Source organism: Polyodon spathula, chromosome 2 (assembly GCF_017654505.1).
Source record: "Polyodon spathula isolate WHYD16114869_AA chromosome 2, ASM1765450v1, whole genome shotgun sequence".
In the NCBI taxonomy this organism is placed as follows: domain Eukaryota; kingdom Metazoa; phylum Chordata; class Actinopteri; order Acipenseriformes; family Polyodontidae; genus Polyodon; species Polyodon spathula.
The window spans coordinates 37,628,744-37,648,757 of NC_054535.1; the positions used below are offsets into that span (position 1 = coordinate 37,628,744).

The window sequence follows — 20,014 nt, forward strand, 5'->3', positions numbered from 1 at the left end:
TACTGGATATTAATACATCGCAGATAACAATAGTAAAAATATCAGCAAGGTGCGTACATGAAATGATTTAAAGCATACATGTGTTAATAGATTAAGGTTGGTGCAATGGTATATATTCCTGCATCTAAAGTTTAAGTCTATTAAAACGGGGCTTCTTGTCTGCAATCTGACTTTATTCTTCCAACAGTACAGAACAATGTAATAGGAGAAAAATATGTTGGTAATCCTCCAGTCCAGTAGGTGTCTCTCCCAACTCTCCAAAATACAGCCAGGAGAACGCTATGATCTCATCAGAGAGCGACGGCCCATAGGTTTGGTGTCCTCTATGGTGTTATTGTAAGGTCGACATTTCTGTAACTAATAGGGTTTTCTTAGTTTGTTGAGCTTCAAAATGTCAGGTTACACCCCCGACGAGAAGCTCCGTATGGAGCAGCTTACACAGCTGAGAAGGAAGTGGCTAAAGGATCAGGAGCTGAGCCCCCGTGAGCCCGTCCTGCCCCCTCAAAAACAGGGTCCTGTGGCTAAATTCTGGTCTGGATTTCTGCAGCCCAATACCTTGTGGAGGATTTATGTAAGTTTATAAAATAGTGCAGTATTTGCCAGGTGTTCAAAAGCATGTACAAATACGGCGTAGCTGCTTGGTAATTAAGGTGGTACTAGTAGTCTATTTTTGTTATTAATATGAAATGACTCGCATGCGGATTTCCTATGTCTTACACTTCTATCAGTGTCAGAATAAATGTATACAGCACAGTGAAACAGCGGGAAGAGTGTTGTCTGGTATTAATTGCACCCAATGTTTATTATTATTAGTAGTAGTCGTAGTAGAATTAGTAGTGTTATTAGTATTATTATTATTTGCACCGTGTTTAACAATTCATATATATATATATATATATATATATATATATATATATATATATAATATATATGCATTGCTCAGTATTGTCTCATGAACTTCACGTCTCTTATATTTTATCTTTGGATGATAGGGTTAACATAACAATTGTGAGTAAGTGTGAAATTTCAATTGTTTAATTTTCTTTTCAGACTTTCAAAGCCTGCAATGCTGGGTGGTGGACGTTTACTCGGCTATTAATACCTGCTTGGGTGGCGCATTACTATGTAAAATACCATCTTGCAGTAAGTAACCTATTGGTTCTAGAAATATATAACTTCTCTGTTGAAAATTGTTTCGTTTAGTTCATTGTTTGTATGGTATACTTCATTTTGGAGCATGCAAATATTTAAACAAACAAAAAACAGAAAAACCTGATATCGTTTATTTTGAACAGATTTGTGAATGGGTTGGAACATTGTGATATTTTCAGGGACATTGAGTTTTCTGAATACATCCATGTGCATTCTGGGAAAGGCACTTTTAAATGGTAAAGGGTTGTGAATTGTAATAAGCAAACAGGCCATAATTTAACAATAATGGGTAAAGGCATCTTACTGGACATACATTATGAGGCTGAATTTTGAAGTGTACCTAACTTGCATAAACAGTCACATCTGATTGGTCAGACTTACCTTAAAATACACTATGTAACACAATTTTTGTTCCTGGGTAGTAAGTGTTATTTCCTAATTGCTTATGCCTCAAAAGTATAGAAAATGGCAATTATTCCCCACAAACTTTGCTTTTGTGACCAGGACAGTGATATTTTGAAATTTACCTATTTCCAATGAGAAAACGGGCGAATTTGTGTCTTTTCGTTCACAAAGTCAGAAAAAAACAACATATGTATCCAAATTAACATGTATTTATACTAAAGTAATACAAAAATGACTACAAAAGATTTAAAGTGAGTAGTTTTTCGAGATTTACGATTATACTGTAAATCACTTTCACGAATCAGCCCCCAAATATAGTCTCCCATCATGTTCTTGTTATACTGTCCTTGGTAGCGGCGTTCAAAGTCCAATATATCCTGGTGGAAGCGCTTGCCTTGCTCCTCCGAGTACGCTCCCATGTTCTCCTTGAATTTATCAAGATGAGCATCAAGGATATGGACTTTGAGGGACATCCTACAGCCCATTGTGCCGTAGTTCTTCACCAGAGTCTCAACCAGCTTCACATAGTTTTCGGCCCTGTGATTGACCAGGAAGCCCCGAACCACTGCGACAAAGCTGTTCCAAGCCGCTTTCTCCTTACTAGTGAGCTTCTTGGGGAATTCATTGCACTCCAGGATCTTCTTTATCTGTGGTCCGACAAAGACACCGGCTTTGACCTTTGCCTCAGACAGCTTAGGGAAGAAGTCTTGAAGGTACTTGAAGGCTGCCGACTCCTTATCTAGAGCTCTGACAAATTGTTTCATAAGGCCCAATTTGATGTGCAGTGGTGGCATCAGCACCTTCCGGGGGTCCACCAGTGGCTCCCACTTGACGTTGTTCCTCCCCACAGAGAACTCGGTCCGCTGTGGCCAGTCCTGCCTGTGGTAGTGCGCCTTGGTGTCCCTGCTGTCCCAAAGGCAAAGATAGCAGGGAAACTTGGTAAAACCGCCTTGGAGACCCATCAGGAATGCCACCATTTTTAAGTCTCTTATGACCTCCCAGCCGTACTCATCATACTTCAACGTGTCCAGCAAGGTCTTGATGCTGTTGTAATCCTCTTTGAGGTGCACAGAGTGAGCCAGGGGAAGAGACAGGTACTTGTTACCATTATGGAGCAGCACGGCTTTGAGGCTCCTGGATGAGCTGTCAATGAAGAGGCGCCACTCATTCTGGTTACAGGCGATTCCGATTGCCTTGAACAGACTGGTCACATTGTGTCAGAAGCAGAGCCCATCTTGACGGGTGAAGAAGCTGGAAAAAGGTTGGTGACGCTTCCTCTGATCTGCGACTTGCACACTTTCATCCAACAAGTTCCACTGCTTGAGCCTAGACGTCAAAAGCTCGGCATTGGACTTGGTGAGACCAAGATCTCTAATCAAGTCGTTGAGGTCTTTTTGGTTGGGGTAGTATGGGTTTCTCTCCTCAGCTCCACCTCTGAAATTGTCATCTGGATCTACAACGTCTTCCTCGCTCTCTGACTTGCTGCTCTCTTCTAAAGACGGCTGCTCTCTCTCCGGAGGAGTGGGTACGGGGAGCTCATGGCAGTGTGGCACCGGGGCGATGGATGAAGGAAGGTCCGGATACGTGATAGCAGGTGCATTCTTGCCAGTCCGACATTTGGAAGGGTCCACCATGCAGAAGTAGCAGTTGCTTGAGTGGTCAGTGGGTTCCCGCCAAATTCTTGGGATAGCGAACTTCATGGCTCTCTTTTCCCCTCTGTACCATCCTACAAAAATACATTTATTTCACCCATGACTAATGTGTAAGAGATTCTCGCAACATTTTTCATATATGATATTTTTCAAAAACATTGAAAATTGTAAAACATTTTAAAATTAAAAACTTTTACAATTTTAAAAATTTTAACAAATTTTATAACATAAAATTCCGAGCAACAATTGTCCATCTTACCTTCCAGAGTTTTTTTGCAGTGCTCGCAGGTGAAATGAGGTGCCCAGGGTTTGTCTTGATCCCCGACAGGCATGCCGAAATATGCCTTGTAGGCCTCACACATCTTAGCAGATGCTTCCACTGAGTACTTTTTCGCTCGTCTTGATAAATTGGCCGCAGACATAGCAAAATGCGTCTGCCGGATGCTTGCAGCCTCTTGATGCCATCTCAGAAAAATGCAGATATGTATCCACTTAGGCAGCTGGAACTAAACTGAACTGGTGGGCTTAAGGCCCCTGTATTTATACTACTATTTATATTACTGGAAATTTCTAGAACTTACTTCAAGTTTACTCAGCACTGAATCTATCTGGAATGTTCTGGAAAATAGGTCAATTTCAAAATATCACTGTCCTGGTCACCAAAGCAAAGTTTGTGGGGAATAATAGCCATTTTCTATACTTTTGAGGCATAAGCAATTAGGAAATAACACTTACTACCCAGGAACCAAAAAAAAAAAAAAAAAAAAAAAAAAATTGTTACACGGTGATATCAGAAAATAACAATTTCCTCCCCATTACCAAATGTGTTCCATCAAAGTTCAATATATACTTACGTATACTAGATACAGTATACTATGTACTTAGTCATGCAGTAAATACATCAAATCACCTTTGATCTGTACAAAATAATGTAATTTTAGACAATTTATGCATTGTTTGTCTTTTGCTTGATCTATACAGAAGATACACAAATTATACTGCTAAATGAACATGCTAAAATACTTCACATATGGTAAAATGTACTGATTTACTTTACAGTTTATTACAAGGGCTTGCATTCTATTTCTTTTTGCAGAAAAGACCATATGGTATTGTAGAAGTGAAACCCAAGCTGTTCCCTGTAAGTTAATGGACTTTTGTTTTTAATTCTGTGTATTAAAAGCCTGAGTGACCATTACTTATGTATGGTACCCCACCCATTGCTTTTTAAAATATTTTATCTGTGGTAATCTTTAGCTATTTGTTTCAGGAAAGTTAAAATGATAGATCTTGTAAATAAAAGCAGTTTACAGCACTCATGATTTGTAATTTTCAATATTTATTGCAGGTTATTGGGCAGTGTGCTTAAAAAATAAGTTAGTTTTTTTTGTTGTATTTAATGCTTGATTCTGTTAAGAACTAGATTCGTTTTTGGTAATAGTCGTAACTGATTATGAAAATATTTTTTTTTCCTTTAGGGCGATACAGTTTTGGAAACTGGGGAGATAATTCCAGGCTTACCAGAAGAAGAGAGCCATGGTCATCATTAAACACGGAAGCATATCTAAACAAATATACTCTGTGTATTATGTTGTAAAAAATAAAAAATAAACCATTCTATTTATCATTAAAACTGATTTAACGAAGATATTCACAGTCTCCTTTTAATGCATGGCTGCATGTGCAGTATATGTAGCAGATACTGGATGGTTCAAAGTGGTAACATTTTAAACCTTGATATTGATGTGAGAAAGCCATCTCAAAGTTCTTTGTATCAAAAAAATGACATAATATATTAACTGTACTGCATGCGTTATTCTTGTTTAACTATTTTATTAAAAAAAAAAAATACAGGGTGCTATGTAAGATGTAAGCTGATTTTTTTTGCCCACTTGTAGAGTTTTGGACCACATCTCACAAACCGCAAAGTAACATAGCTATGGAAAGTAAGAGGTTATGTTTATCTTATGTAAAGCTTCTGTGGTGTTTTCGTTTGTGGGTCTGCTTGTACAGTATTGTTACATTGCCATAGAGTGATGAATGACAACTAAAAACGTGGCAGAAATTTATAGAAATAGGAAATGTAGTTTTCCAGGTTCTGCATTGCCTCAACCAGCCATCGCACTACAATCACTGCCTCCTGATGTTTTGCAGTGAATTCCACATAAAGGCATGGTTATGTTTGCAGATTGTATAAAATTGGTATAACTCTACAGTTCATTGTGACAGTCACTGCAAAAGGGTCCACATTTTGAATGAAGACTATTAAAATGGCAAACCTATGGTCAGACATGCAGGTTTCATCATATGTCCCAAAATGTTGATAACTGAATAACCTGTGGTAAATCATACCATAGCCAAGTTACATTACAGCTCAATATGCAGTTTTCCACAAGTCTGTTTAAAATACTTGAGCAGTAAGTTAGATGACTCGATTTAATGTAACTAATTAACTTCCAATCACAATATCTGAGGTTATTATGGTTTAACAATATAAAATATATGAAGAAAGATCTTGACCATACAACTTGGTAGGATTTCCTTTGAATTCATCTTGTAGATAGATTGTTACAGCATGTTTACAGTTTTTGTATATCTGGGGTACTTCTTTTGCCACTCTCAGATAAAGTCAGTTTCACCTGCTTAATACTTAAACTTGATTGGATTCAGAGGCAAGACAACAAAATACGAAATGTACGCAATGTTATTTTTGAAATAGTTTTATTTTACATGCACACTATTTACAATATAATTTTCCATATATATTTTGATTAAACCATATTTAATGAAAAAAGATCAGATGAGCATAGAGTGTACAATCATTTTTTTTGTTGTTGTTTTAAACATCCAAGTATTTGACCCACGGTTTCTGATGTATCTGGTTTCATTCAGTTCCAAATTGAGAGGTCAGTTTGTGGTCTTGAATTGCTTTTCCAGTTGCCACTTTGCTGCGATTCTTGTTGCATAGATGACATATCCCCAGGACAGAACCACTATTACTAGAAGTATCTGAAGTGAAAATCAAAAGTGTAGATGTATACGGGTGGTGCTATATTTTTCAACATTACATCACAAAAAAGGATTAACCTTACTAGGAATATGTAAATGTTTTAAGTTAAACTTTTGGAACTAAGTTTTGTCACCTTGAATACAGCACAACAGATATTGAAGTAAATTCTTCAAAACCCTATAAAACTGTATGTTCTATGGTTAGTACTAGTAGTTAGAATACACATTGCTACACTGGACCAGCCACTGTTTTATTCAGCCCACAATCTGCTTACCAAATTTAGTCCAATAGATGTGGCCAACATGGGGGATTAAGGGAGTCTGATCTGCTTGCATGGACTAACATTAGTCTCAATGTTTGCAGTGTACAATTGCAGTGTACCAAAAGTTAATCAGCTTGCAATCGTCAGGTAAACTAGATCAAAGTTTAGGTACTAAACCAGTCCCTTGTAGTCACAAAAAGACACACATAAAATGAATTAAGTTAGCCTCTCCTTTTTCCTCAACATTTGTTTGCAAATCAGTTTAAATTGAGTTAGACATGAAAACGGTATTATTATTTGTGTCTCGTATGCCAGGCCAAATAAACAGCACAATGCATATTTGTGTTGGTAAATAATATTGACGAATTATATTTGCACTAAAACTAACAGAAAACTATTTTTCAAATCGTCTAAATCCTTCGTGGTTTATACTTTCTAAATATCTATGGGTTGGTTAACATAATCACTTTAAAGGTCCACTTGATTAGACAAACTGATTAGTATGCTACAGTGCAATTTAGAACACATTTTGTTTGTGAATTTATTGGTATGTTCTCGTCCAGAAGTTAGTCCACCATAGTGAAATGAACTAAACCGCACTGGTACGCTGCAATTAACCGCCAATGGCCGTTAAATTCTGTAGGGCGCCTCACCTACCGCTTGCTTTATTTATTCGATATACCATGATCTACACAAAATCTATACGTGCTATGTCACTTCTGTCTAATGTATGTGGTACAGTAGTACTTACCAAAGACAATATCCTCTCAAGCGCACGTTCGCCGACATAAATCATTTTAAACGTTGCTTCAGGTCTATCCTGTCAGAAACACCAGAAACAGCCTCAGTCTAATCATCGCGTCTACCCGATGCAACAGTGTGTAAACTGGACAAACATACAAGCAAACATAGATTACTGAAGAGTTATAAAAACGGTGCAGTAACAGTACGTTAACATTGCTCACAGCGCCACCAACATGAATACACTGATGACAAAAATATACTTATTATTATTATTATTATTATTATTATTATTATTATTATTATTATTATCGATTCAAGCTACGAAGAGAATTCGTAGTTTATTTTATAATATTAACATATGTTTTATTTTATTTTCTGCTGTATAATGTCTGCTCTTAGGAATATTACGTTTTTACTGTGAACACAATTTTGGATATTTATCCTTACTTGTCCCTCTAAATCGACAGGAGTTCCGTGAAGCTAGCAACAATAAAATGATTACTTCCGGTTTTCAAAACGGCTCAGCGCAGGCAAGGCATCAAAATAAAAGTCCCGTATTCAGCACAAAAATATAGTTTATATAAGCTTAGAAAGTGGTAATGTAGACACACTGGGGGTACAGAAAATAATGTTAGATTTACGTCACTGTAATAGCAACACTACTTTTTATGTCATGTGTCTAGTTAAAACAGCCATTTCCCTGGGTGCAGCCTTGCCATAGGTCGTGTCCGTTGGTCAGTCTGGCTGTGAGGGAGGTTGGTGGTAGCCAGGGCCCCTCAGTGGCGGTCTCCCTTGGGCTTGGGAGGGGGTGTATCTTTCTTAGGCCCTGGCCTCTGTCTCCAGCCGGAGAACAGGTTACCCCTGGCCGGCAGTGGTCCCTTGCCCCCGGCTCTTCGTCTGCCTGTTTGTTTTTTCTGGGGTGGGGGGCGGCTTTCAAGCCCACTTGCCCCTGCAGGCTGTGAAGGCCACCTTAGGCTCTGGCGGTAGGCAGGAAGGCGTGAGAATTTCGAAGCAACCTCCGTGGCCTTGTGGGACCTCTCAAGGCTCACATCAATGGTCGCTCTGAATGTCTGCCCCGGTGTAATAGGGGCATCTAATAGCGCTACCTTCTTGGTCACCACAACCTTGGACTGGGTTAGCCAGAGGTGTCTGCGAGCGGATACCAGCGCCACTAGAGACCTGCCTGATATGCATGACCTATCTCCCCCATTAGGTCGGTCATTGCCCTTGTTACCACCAGTAGCTCCCCTGTGTCCGCCTTTGTTGCCCGCTCCTGCAGCCTCTCAGCCAGCTGCGCCTGGTACAGGACCAGTATAGCCATTGCATTGGCTGCCCTGACTGACGTCCGCTGACGCATATGTGTTTTTCAGCATGGCGTTAATAGTTCTTCATGGCTTGGACTGGGTTAGGGTAGGCATTGTGGCTAGCTGCCCCGGTGTTTTTTAATACTGCGGTGCGTAAGACTCTGCCCGTGCTACTTCGGTACCACAGTGCACACAGTGTCCATTGTCACTGTACTGATATAGGCTAGCGCGCTGGTGGTGCACGTGGTACTCAGTGCACGCGTTGCATATTGAGTCGGTGCTGCACGGTACACGTGGTGCTCGGTGCACACGGTACTTATTGTTGCACGGTACTCGGAGCACGCATTGCACGTAATACTCGGTGCTCTTAAACCCTTGGTACTCACTGCATGTGGCGCACACTGTGTTTAGAGCGCACAGTGGTTTCCAACCCAGTGCTATGACGGGCAGGGCTGGCTTCCATGCCTGCGAGACCTGTGGGACCAATATCCCACAGGAGGACAGACACAGCATGTGTGCACAGTGCCTAGGCCCTGGTTAAGGCTCCACTGGTGGAAGGTATGCCCAAGGACCGTGTGCCAAAACGTGCAGTGCAGGATCATGGAGACGCACGTCCGTAGAGCCTATGTGGCGGGAGCCAAAAGTACCCACCTAGCGAACACGTTCAGCATGCTCACTGCATACCTGGATGGAATTTTGTGTGATGCCCTGCTGCCAGAGCCGGTGGCCTTGGAACTGTGAATTCTGTTGCACACGTTGCTCCAGATCTAAGCCTGGTGGGCCTAGTGGTCGCACGCAGACAGCTGTGGCTGTTGCAGGCAAGGGTGCCGGATGCTGATAAGGCCGCGCTGTTGGATGTGCCCATATCACCAGGCCACACCTTCGGCCCAGCAGTGGAGGAGATCTTACAGCAAAGCCTCAGGGAACACGAGGCGTCGAGGCAGTTAGCCACGTTGCTCGATCCCCCCACTCTGGCACGGGTCAGGTTGAGCCACTGGCACTCTGAGCAGACACGTACAGTCACCCGGATGGTGCCGGTTCTCACAGCCCCGCCAGGTGACCTTAGGCACCGCCTACAGACCTCATCTCAGGCAGTGGACGTAGCCAGCCCACGCAGCAACAACCAAGAAGGCAGTTCCAGGTTTTCCGCCCTAAACAGCCACCGCTAGCCCCGCCCCAGCTTCAGCTGCCCCAACAGGGCCCCTGAAGGCTGGTGGCCTCAGACCCAATTCACAGGACAACAGCTGCACTACTGGTGCGCTTGCACTTCCGACGTGTGGGTGCTCGCAACCGTACAATACAGTTATGCGCTTCAGTTTTGTTTGGGACCCCCTCCTTTTCACGGCGTCACGACTATGTTCGTGATGGACCCACTTCAGGCCTCGGTGCTCCAGACCGAAGTGGCAGCCTTGCGGGGCAAGCGCACCATTCGTCTCGTAGATCCTACCTCTCTCGGAGAGGGCTTCTACTCGAGATACTTTCTGGTACCGAAGCGGGATGGTGGCTTTTGCCCCATCCTGGACTTGCTGTTTTTAAAACAGAAGGGGTTCCACATGCTGACTCATCGTCATATTCCAGTCTGTCCGGCCGGGCGACTGGTTCATCACGGTGGACTTGCTGGACACGTATTTTCACGTTCCCATTCATCCACAGCACAGGAAATGCCTCTGCGTCGCCCACCAGGGCAACACGTATGAGTTTTCCATGCTGCCGTTCGGCCTAGCTCCCAGTACGTTTTCAAAGAGCCTAGATGCTATCCACGTTCCCTTGCGGCTGCAAGGAGTCAGAATGATGAATTATCTCAACGACTGGTTGATCTGATCCTAGTTGCAGAGGGAGTGGTGGCCCACACAGCTGTACCCCCATTTTCTGCATCCCCAGTATGTCTACATTACATTGCACCCCACTTTCATAGATGCACAGTCTTTAGTTTTGTCAGGAGAGGGTCTTGAGTGTGCCCAGCACCTCAAAATGAGGGGAAAATGGCTGTTTTAACTAGACACCTGACATTAAAAGTAGTGTTGCTATTACAGTGACGTAAATCTTAAGTAAGTAACTTTATTTTCTTTACCCCAGTATGTCTACATTACATTGCACCACACTTTGTATGTGTATATAAACTATATTTTTTGTGCTGGATATGGGACTTTTAGCTAATAAAGTACAGAAAAAGTTAGCTCCTTATTAGTAGCATTAATTATACAATGCAAAAATGGGTGGATAAAAAGAAAATAAATAATACAAAAAATTTGATGTCCACAAAGTTCATTTATTTAATGAAATTATATTTATTTCACTGCATTTTTTTATTGCATATACATATAACACATACAATTAATACAATTTAAAGTAGATATTTAATGTAGATTACAATATAACTGTGAAAATAATATAATATATATCAAATAAATATAAAATATAAAAAGTCGTTTTAAAGTATACTTCGATTGACGGGTTAGAGACAACCGTTATATGAGATTAACGACACTTTTCTTTTATAAAAAAAAATGCCGCTCTCGGAGTGAGATGAGTTCCTAGTCACAGTTAAGGGCTAGTGACGCGCAGCGCTGGCTCAGCGAACTTATTAATAAACATTATCAATGTAATTTAAATGTAGCTACTGATACCGCTGTCTTATTTTAAAACGGTAATTTTTAATATACACACATAATTTATTTTATTTATGTATTATTGTATAACAAATAAGACGCAGCAAATATGACAACATAACTATATCCAGAATCTCTCATTTTAAATTTTATTGTTTAGTTAGGAATGCAACGAAGCGTTCCTAAATACCCGGAACGGTTGTGACAATAGTGCCGTTTTTATTGTGTCAACGCTTAACAGTACCGTTGAATTTAGGCAGGGATGTATCATCAAATGAGATTTTGGGATCAATAAGCTACTAACAACCAAACGAGCAAGATGGGCCGAATGGCCTCCTCTCGTTTGTAAACTTTCTTGTGTTCTTATGTTCTAATTCCCCGGGTGCAAACCGTGGAGTTCCGGTGCTCTAACATATCCGGGTCATTGTCTATGCCGTCTTTTCCGGTTTCTGAAGACTTGATAACCGTGCTGCGAAATCTTCAACAAGAAGCAAGGAAGTTAACAATCACAAAACTGTTTTGTGTCATGGTTTAGAAACATTTGTGACATATGACATGTCATCATTACCGGCGACATAGCTGTGGTTGCAATTACTAAAAAGCAGTTTCTAGATTAACGTTTGGAGTACTGCTTTTCCTATCCACGCTCATTTCAGGTAAGAAATGCGGCGCTCAACTGGCTGGTTGTATTTATATATATATATATATATATATATATATATATCTATATTATATATATATATAACACTTTTTTTTTTTTGTTGTGTTTGCTTTTTGATACCTTGGGAACTATGGAAACGATTCTGGCACAGTGCGCATAGAACTACAGTTCTGTGAGTAAACAATGAAACAAGAATTGTGGGCCGAGAATGGGTTCGATTTAATTGTAATATGGACAGTTATTTTTCATAGACATAAAAAGATATAGTGATGTTGACATTAGTTGACGTAGCGGAAACGAGATGTATTCATATATATATATATATATATATATATAAAATGTATTTGAACATAGTGCTGTGTAGTTTGTGTTGCAGTCTCAACCAGGCCTTTTCTGTGTCATTTTAAACATTCAAAATGTCCTCCCCTCAGATTTATCGTTAGAACTGCCACGAAAATGCGGCATATTGCTGTAAAAGTAATACGTATTTTGCAATCTCGTTTTTTTTTTGACTGTCACACATTCCTGTGACGATTATTCAACGAAACCTTGATGACGCACGTTTCTTGCTGTCTGTCTGTGTATCCTGTAGTTGAAGAACGCATGTGCAGTTAACTTAAGGTTGTAAATCAGTGTTCTGGGAGTCGAAGTGGGCTTGTTTGACAGTTGCTGTTTTACAACTTTAGACATGACTGCTCCATGTTGTGATTCTTTTTTGTATGCATTTATTTAACTAAATAATAATAATAATAATAATAATAATAATAATAATAATAATAATAATAATAATAATAATAATAGTGGAGGTTTCATTATATTACCAGAACTACATATCCCTGTTCCATCTGACCTTGTCCCTTTAGCTGTAATAGTACAATTAACATATTGGATTGTTTCCCAGAATAAAATCTGAGAAAACGAACCTTTGTGCTGCAAGGTTATTTAATTTGAAATGCAAAATGCTGTTACCTTCTTCCTTTTCTTAATTAGTATCCTTAAAGGTCACATACCATGAAATTGTAGGTTTACTAAAAATAATTTGTTTGCAAACACTTATCCTTTTTAAGTGATTATTTATTAACTTTGTTTAAGAATTTAACTTTTTGTTTCTTTATTGATAAAGATTTCTGCAGCTTACTGGTGTTTACCAGCTTAACAGTTTGGAACATTCCATAACAAATTGTGCTCATGAAATCAGGTTTCTGAGACAGTGTTGTACAGTAATTTTGAAACTAAAATCCTAAAACTTTATTTAGGATTTTATTCTATTATTATTCTAGTATTTTATTAATATCAAGCCACCATAACCAGATGGCTACTTTTTAATACAGTCTTTTACTGGCTGATTTTGGGCAAATCACACCATTTTAAGGTTTTTAGTATGCAATCAGTATTTATGAAAAATCCTTAACAAAAAAACATATGTTTTCATATGTATGTATATTTTTTGTATATGTACAGATCATGGCATCTACAAAGAAGAAGCTGAGACTGCGCAAAAAAAATGTACCCAAAGATGGATCAAGTAAAATTTCACAGACAATGTCTGCAGAAGCCTCTCCTGACTCCAAATGTCCTATTTGCCTGGACAGATTCAATAACATGGCCTACCTGGACCGCTGTCTACACAAGTTTTGTTTTCGGTGCATCCATGAATGGTCAAAAAACAAAGCAGAGTGCCCGCTCTGCAAGCAGCCCTTTAATTCGATCTTCCACACCATAAAAGCAGAGAACGACTTTAAAGAATTCATTTTGCGACCAACTGAGAATGGCTCCTTTGGCAGTCTAGATGGGCACAGGTTCAGGTATCGCACAACAATGACAAGGAGGACTTCCCCGCCCCCAGACAATGGAATTTTGTTTGAAGGGCTGACGGGAAATGCTCCTCCCCAACGCAATCGAGGAGTTCAACGCATGATGCTGCGACTTGCAGCAAGGAGGCGAGCCCAGACTGAGGGCAGGTCTGTCAGGCTAATGCAGGAGCAAGAGATGATCAGTTTCAGACGGGCTCTCTACCGTACTGGGGTCAGAGTCCGAAATGTGCACGATGGCGGGCGCTACAGGGACATATCTGCCGAATTTTTTAGGAGAAACCCAGCCTGTCTTCACCGACTGGTGCCCTGGTTAAAACGTGAGCTCACTGTGTTGTACGGTGCCCATGGATCTCTGGTGAACATTGTCCAGCACATCATCATGACACGGATCACCAGGTACGACATGGAAGACCAGGCTATCCAAAATGAACTGAAGCCTTTTTTACTTACCCGTACTGATCATTTCTTGCACGAGTTCATCAGCTTTGCTCGGGCTCCTTACAATATGGAAGCTTATGATCAGCATGCTGTTTATGACTGTCCAGCACCGTCCTATGAGGAAGGGAGCAGTTCAGAATTGTCGGTCATCACTATATCAGCTGATGAAGCTGATACTGAAGAGGATCAAGGGATGCTTTCCATGGCTGGTAGTGGCCTCAGCCAGGCTCCCTGGGATGATGAAACTCCTGGCCCATCTTACTCGGCAACGGAGCAGGTGCATCCAGCAACGTTTTCTGTCAGCGAATCTGAATCTGAGACCAGTGGTGATGAGGAAGGACAGATAAGGCCTTCAGTGCAGGAAAGTGCTGAAGTTAAGACTGATCCATCGGCCAATGAAGGGGCCGATGCCTCCTCTACTGATGAAGACTGTGTTATTGTGGGCTTTGTCAAGCCCTTGGCTGAAAGGACTCCTGAGCTTGTCCAGCTGTCCTCTGACTCTGAGGAGTCTGTCCGCAATGAAAGCACAGAGGTCCCTGCTCAACCACAGCACTTGCGATTTCCAAGCATCAGCAGCCCTCCTTCCTCTGTGTGTTCTGTTGTGTCCAAAGACAAGTCCCCTCATGGGCATGAAAAGTCCAGTAAGAAAGAAACCAGTAAGGGCAGAGACCAGTCCAATTCAAAAGGGACCGGCACCAGCAAGATTTACAGCAAAGGGATGCATGGGCATGATGACAGAAGGCACCATAGGAGAGACCGATCGAGGAGCAAAGAAAGATCCCGACAGAACAAAAAAAGGAGATCAAAAAGCACAGAGAATAGTTGGTCAATAAGAAGCACGACAACGTCACTGAACAGTGACAGTACACTTTCAAGAGGAAGAAGGCAATCAAGATCACGCAGCAGGGACTATCCGCCTTCAAGAGAGATGGGGTGGCAACGGAGCAGAGATAACGACAACAGTTACTCAAGGCGCAGTCATGAAAAATCCTATTCATACCACTGGGACTCCTACAGCCATTACAGCAGGGACAGGGGAAGCAATGATTCATTGTACATGCAAAATAGGTCCTATAGCGCAAGTTACTATGTGAGTCCAGAAGATAGGGCCAGATCTCATTCAAACAGTAGAAGCAACAGCAGCCACCGGGATTACCACCCCAGGGAAAGGCGAAGGTCGAGAAGCTTCTCTAGCAGCAGTTCCAGGGCTTCCCGTTCTGCCCATCGGAGATCCAGGCATGATAAACCCAGCGGGAAAAGAAAATACAAAACCCGTCATCTGGAGGGCACATCAAAAGAAGTGACCTCAAAGTCCTACTCGTCGTCTTCATACAGCCTTCCAGAAAAGAGGGGGAGCAGTGAGCGACATCATAAAAAGTCTCGTAAGAAGAGCAGAAGTCTGAGTGTGGAAATAGTCTATGAGGGGAAGGCAACAGGAGAGAGTTGCCGCCGTCACAAGAAGCACAAAAAACACAAGAAAAAATGCAAGCGCCACAGAAGCAGGGAAAAGGCAGGACACCAAGCCCCAACTGTCATCACTATTGACAGTGACAGTGATCATGCAATGGAAGCAAGTGATCAAGCAGAGAAGGAAAATATTCATGCCAGGGATGAAAGTGATCACGCAGAGAATGAATGTGACCATGCCAGGGAAAAAATAGATTATACTGGAAACGCAAGTGATCAAGCAGCAGAAGCAAGTGACCAGACAGGCAACACAAGTGATCAAAGCGACAGCAGCAATGAAAATGAGATCTCCAGCACCACCGGCAGCTTAGCTGATACCAATGTACATGAAAGTCATGTCCTAGCTGAGCACAGTGCATCTGCTATTTTAGATGATGATGTTTTGACTAAAGCCACTGAAGCTACTGATACAGGTGACGCAATTAAAAGTGTAAGCTGCCAGACTTCTCTTGCCTTAAGTGACGAGAGCAGTACTGGGACTGGCAGCCTCTCAAACTCCCAAGAAACTAGATTAGAGGAACAGAATAGTGTAGAAAACTCCCCTCAAAAAAGCAACTGTATCTCCAAGCCCTTCAACACAGGACCTCATGCTGGGATTTGCTAAAACACTTCTCCAATACACCTCACTTACTTAACATTTCCATATTGGACATTTGTGGTATTATGATGCTGATAGGGTGCAACAACTGCAGAGATGTCAAAAGAAATAAAATATGTAACATATTACTTATTGCGGGAGACCTTTTCTTTTAAATGTACATACAAACTTTCTTATAATAAAACTGCCAAAAACATTTTTATTCTTCTGTTTGAGACTTCTTTAATCAAGGGATTTATATGCTCTTATTCCCTAGAAAAAAAAATTAAAATTAAAAACAGGAGCCTTTGTATTTTAGGCTTCACTGTGCACTGTATCTTAACTTAATAAGGTTCTGTGTGTGTGTGTCTAATATATATATATATATATATATATATATATATATATATATATATATATATATATATATATATATATATATATATATGTGTGTGTGTTTTTTAATATGAATGCACTTAATTTCTTTATAGTAAGGCTACTCACCGTGGCTAACACCACCATGATGGGCTACACATAATGTACTGAATTCTCAGGGTGAACTCTTAAGTAGCTGCTATTTTATGCTGTTTACAGGGTTAGCCTACACAATAACCTATTGTGTTTACAAAAAAATGCACTGATTGTGATTGTGTTGATATTTTTTTATCCACACACTTGGGTCGTAAATTATTCTGAGGTATAAAACCAGAAGCATTTCAGCTTTCACTGGGAAGAGTTGGCCTGTGAGAGTCACAAAATGTAATATATTGCTGCAATATACAACACAGGATACAGCAAATATAAAGTAATTGATTTCTTTTGATATTAAATGGTAACAAATCAACATGCCTGGGTTAAATTTTGTGAGTGGCCACTTTAGATTGGTCTAAAATCAACCTTGAACATCTTTGTGTTAATACATTTTATTGTAATTGATATTTGGCCAGTAGATAAGTTTTTATTGCAAACCAGCATTTGAATGCCATCATTGAAATGTAACTTTAACCAAATTTCATTCTAATGTTCAGTGTCGTGATAATGCCAAGTGCATCGTTAGTTATGTCTATTAAGATGCACCATCATTACAACAATCCAGTCAGAAAAGAATGACTACTGATGTAAATGTGTTACATTTCCATGGAATAAGTAAGCGCGTCCTCCCCTGTCAGCACTAATGGCACATTTAATGCTGGAGATAAGAACTTAAAATATTTCTATATTATGAAATGCAAAAACAAAAAAAAAAGTTTTGTCTTGTTGTGTAATTAAAAATGTTCATCCCCAGACCTTTGTCTACTGAATGGATTAAAAACCTATATGTTTGAAAATTGCAAGATTTTTCTTCAACATGTTACACCTATTCAAATACAGCTTGTCGTGCCTCCTGGGAGTAAATGACTACTTCTAAACAATTTATTGTAAGCTTTTCTAAATCAAGTAAAGCCCATTTTACACTGGCACTCCTAACTGGGTTTTAGCTACTTGGGTCACAGTCCTGCGTAGTGTGAAACCACGTACCTGTGTTGTACCCAGGTTGACCCGGGTCCCAGCGATCCACCACAGGATGGGAGTCGACACGCTTTGACCCGGGTTGAGAGAGACAAAATGCGTGACGTCCGTTCGTAAACCGACGAAATAACAAATGACCACGCCTGCGTGAAGGTTTAACTTCTGCAAGGAGCATTTTTGTTTATTCTGTTTAGTCATATTTTTGTTGTGTGAGACACACCATGAGCCAGACTGGAAGCTTGGATGGAAACGTCTGTAACAAGCTGCTTCCGGGGCATTGATATACATGCATCGTTTACTTGCATTTGTCACCCTGGTCAACCCTGCTTTATCAAATGCAGTATGAAATTGAATAGCTGACCCGCATGAGACCGGGTCCTGACCTGAGTACAGCATGCCAGTGTGAAAGGGGCTTTAGTGCTGATTTGCTGAATTAGCATTTTTCAGCATGTAAAGCACTGCACAATTTATGATATGATATAAAAATAATGGCAAACAAGTGACCTACATGCAAAAGGGAGATATGATTTGGGGGGAGGATTAAAAAATAATTCTGTAAAATATGAAGTTACGGTCCTATTCATTTTCAGTTTTTAAATGAAACTTTAGTAGATTAAACTTGTTAAGGAGGTTATTTGGTGTATCATAATCTTGGGGTATATGTACAGTAATATGTCACACTTACATTTTAACATAAATTGAGTATCTGTTGTCCAGTTTTGATGAAACTTGCTAAAGATATTTTTAGTACAAGTCAGGGATCTATGAAGGCACCACTTTTCACTGTTTTATTGTGCTTATTCAGTTACGATGAAACTCTGGACATATTTTAATATTGGTATTCAATTTTTTTTTTTTTTTTTTTTTTTAAATAAGGTATTTTTATATGTGCATACAGTGGATGTAGGTCATGGTGATTTAGTTATGGCTGGGGATGAAAGTCACAGACATGCTTTGTAATCTATATTCTTTAGAAGAATGTACAAAAGTGGAAATCCCCTAAGTTTTAAAGAAACATGGAAATTTAATAAAAGATCACATTTAAGCGTTTCACTTTTAGGGTATTACTGCAGTAAACAAATCTGTTGCATATCATAAGAAGTTTTGCATTACATTAATAAAATAAACCCTATCACTCCCTCTTACCTTGACAGACAGGTTTGTGTTGTATTAGCAGTCAAACAGTGTACAACAACTGAGTACAGTTATTACAGAGCGGTTTCTCAAATCTCCAAGAAATGACACTGATCATAATGAAAGAAGTAGTATTTCTACCAGTACAAACGAACAACCTCTCTTACTAAAGGTATTGCAATCAAAATTTTGTTTGGACGTTCTCACTCAGGATGCCTAATGTCATAGGGGGCCTTCAGCCAAGAAAGTTTTAGGAACCCCTACCCTATGAAATATGTACCAATAGCAAGAAAAATTCATCATTAGTCACAAACAAACTTGTACGTACATACACAAAACTACATTTCAGGTAAAATTGTGGCTTGTGTTTTAAAATAAGTTTAATATGCAATGGCCTATTATCTGAGCTTAGAGGCAGTGTACATAAGAGAACAGATAACCAACAACGGATAAAGGTCTAAACTAAAGGTCCTTGGTGTTTTTATTAGTCTGAAACTGAATAAATATACAATATATGCCCAAACTGACAACATTTTAAAAGAATCATTCAATTATGTTTTTAAATCACATAATTTTTTTTTTTCTTAAAATAAATAAAGCCACAATTCAGAATAGAAACTGGGTATATTTTATGGCCATAATCTTTATGGACTATTAACTTGCATTATATATTTTAAATGTGACAGGTTCCGTTACACTGCTTGCCACATGGTACAATTGTATATTGTTTATGTGATTACAGTATTGCGCCACTGCATTTCTGTGTACAAAGAGTTTGTACTAAATATAGAAAGGTACACTGTAACTAAATAAAACATTTAAATGAATTTAGATGTAAATAAGTTTATTAATTATGGAATGTGTTTATGTGAGATAGATTGAGTTATAAATAATAAATACATCCTACCTTTCAAGCTTTTCTTTAAACTATGTAGGTCTCACTGCAGGAATGCTCTGTTTGCACTTTCAGGCAGTTCCTTGGTCCTTTTACCCAGTGAAATTGCCCCCACCCTTGCATGCCCAGTTTCTTGCTGGAAACCAACACACCACACCATTTTCACATAGGGCACAATTGTAACCTTTGTAATTACAAATCATGAATAATTAATGTTTACATATAATTACTAATAAATATATATATATATATATATATATATATATATATATATATATATATATATATATATATATTTAAATTTTTATTTATTTATTTATTTTTAAATAGTGAGGAGAGGAATGTTTCTTTGAAAACAGTTTAGGGAGTTCCCTGGCGTTG

General features: G+C 39.7%; 2 protein-coding genes and 1 long non-coding RNA gene across 4 annotated transcripts; 2 read left to right on the forward strand and 1 right to left on the reverse strand.

Annotated features, from left to right (window-relative positions):
• The first annotated feature begins 278 nt into the window (after positions 1-278).
• Positions 279-4,829, forward strand: ndufb6 (NADH:ubiquinone oxidoreductase subunit B). The gene is made up of 4 exons (XM_041221466.1): positions 279-571; positions 1,051-1,143; positions 4,306-4,350; positions 4,688-4,829. Exons 1-4 carry the CDS (start codon positions 392-394, stop codon positions 4,757-4,759), a joined length of 390 nt encoding a protein of 129 aa, XP_041077400.1. The 5' UTR covers positions 279-391; the 3' UTR covers positions 4,760-4,829.
• Positions 4,830-5,998: 1,169 nt separating this feature from the next.
• On the reverse strand, positions 5,999-7,745 carry LOC121296196. 2 transcript variants are annotated; one of them, XR_005947036.1, is made up of 3 exons: positions 7,673-7,725; positions 7,233-7,367; positions 5,999-6,218 (listed from the first exon to the last, which is right to left on the reverse strand). It is a non-coding gene; the product is annotated as an uncharacterized LOC121296196 (long non-coding RNA). The 2 variants fall into 2 exon arrangements; XR_005947037.1 differs by having other exon boundaries at positions 6,008-6,218; positions 7,233-7,301; positions 7,673-7,745.
• A 3,825-nt stretch (positions 7,746-11,570) lies between these two features.
• Positions 11,571-16,244, forward strand: toporsa (topoisomerase I binding, arginine/serine-rich a). Its single transcript, XM_041221490.1, has 2 exons — positions 11,571-11,794; positions 13,261-16,244. Exon 2 carries the CDS (start codon positions 13,264-13,266, stop codon positions 16,120-16,122), a length of 2,859 nt encoding a protein of 952 aa, XP_041077424.1. The 5' UTR covers positions 11,571-11,794; positions 13,261-13,263; the 3' UTR covers positions 16,123-16,244.
• The last annotated feature ends 3,770 nt before the right edge of the window (positions 16,245-20,014 follow it).

Bases quoted from the DNA above. Each gene is read 5' to 3' on its own strand.
- ndufb6 (XM_041221466.1), top strand. From the start codon at position 392: ATGTCAGGTTACACCCCCGACGAGAAGCTCCGTATGGAGCAGCTTACA. The intron at 572-1,050 runs GTAAGTTTATAA...TTTTCTTTTCAG, and splicing joins ATACCTTGTGGAGGATTTAT to ACTTTCAAAGCCTGCAATGC. The intron at 1,144-4,305 runs GTAAGTAACCTA...TTCTTTTTGCAG, and splicing joins ATGTAAAATACCATCTTGCA to AAAAGACCATATGGTATTGT.
- toporsa (XM_041221490.1), top strand. From the start codon at position 13,264: ATGGCATCTACAAAGAAGAAGCTGAGACTGCGCAAAAAAAATGTACCC.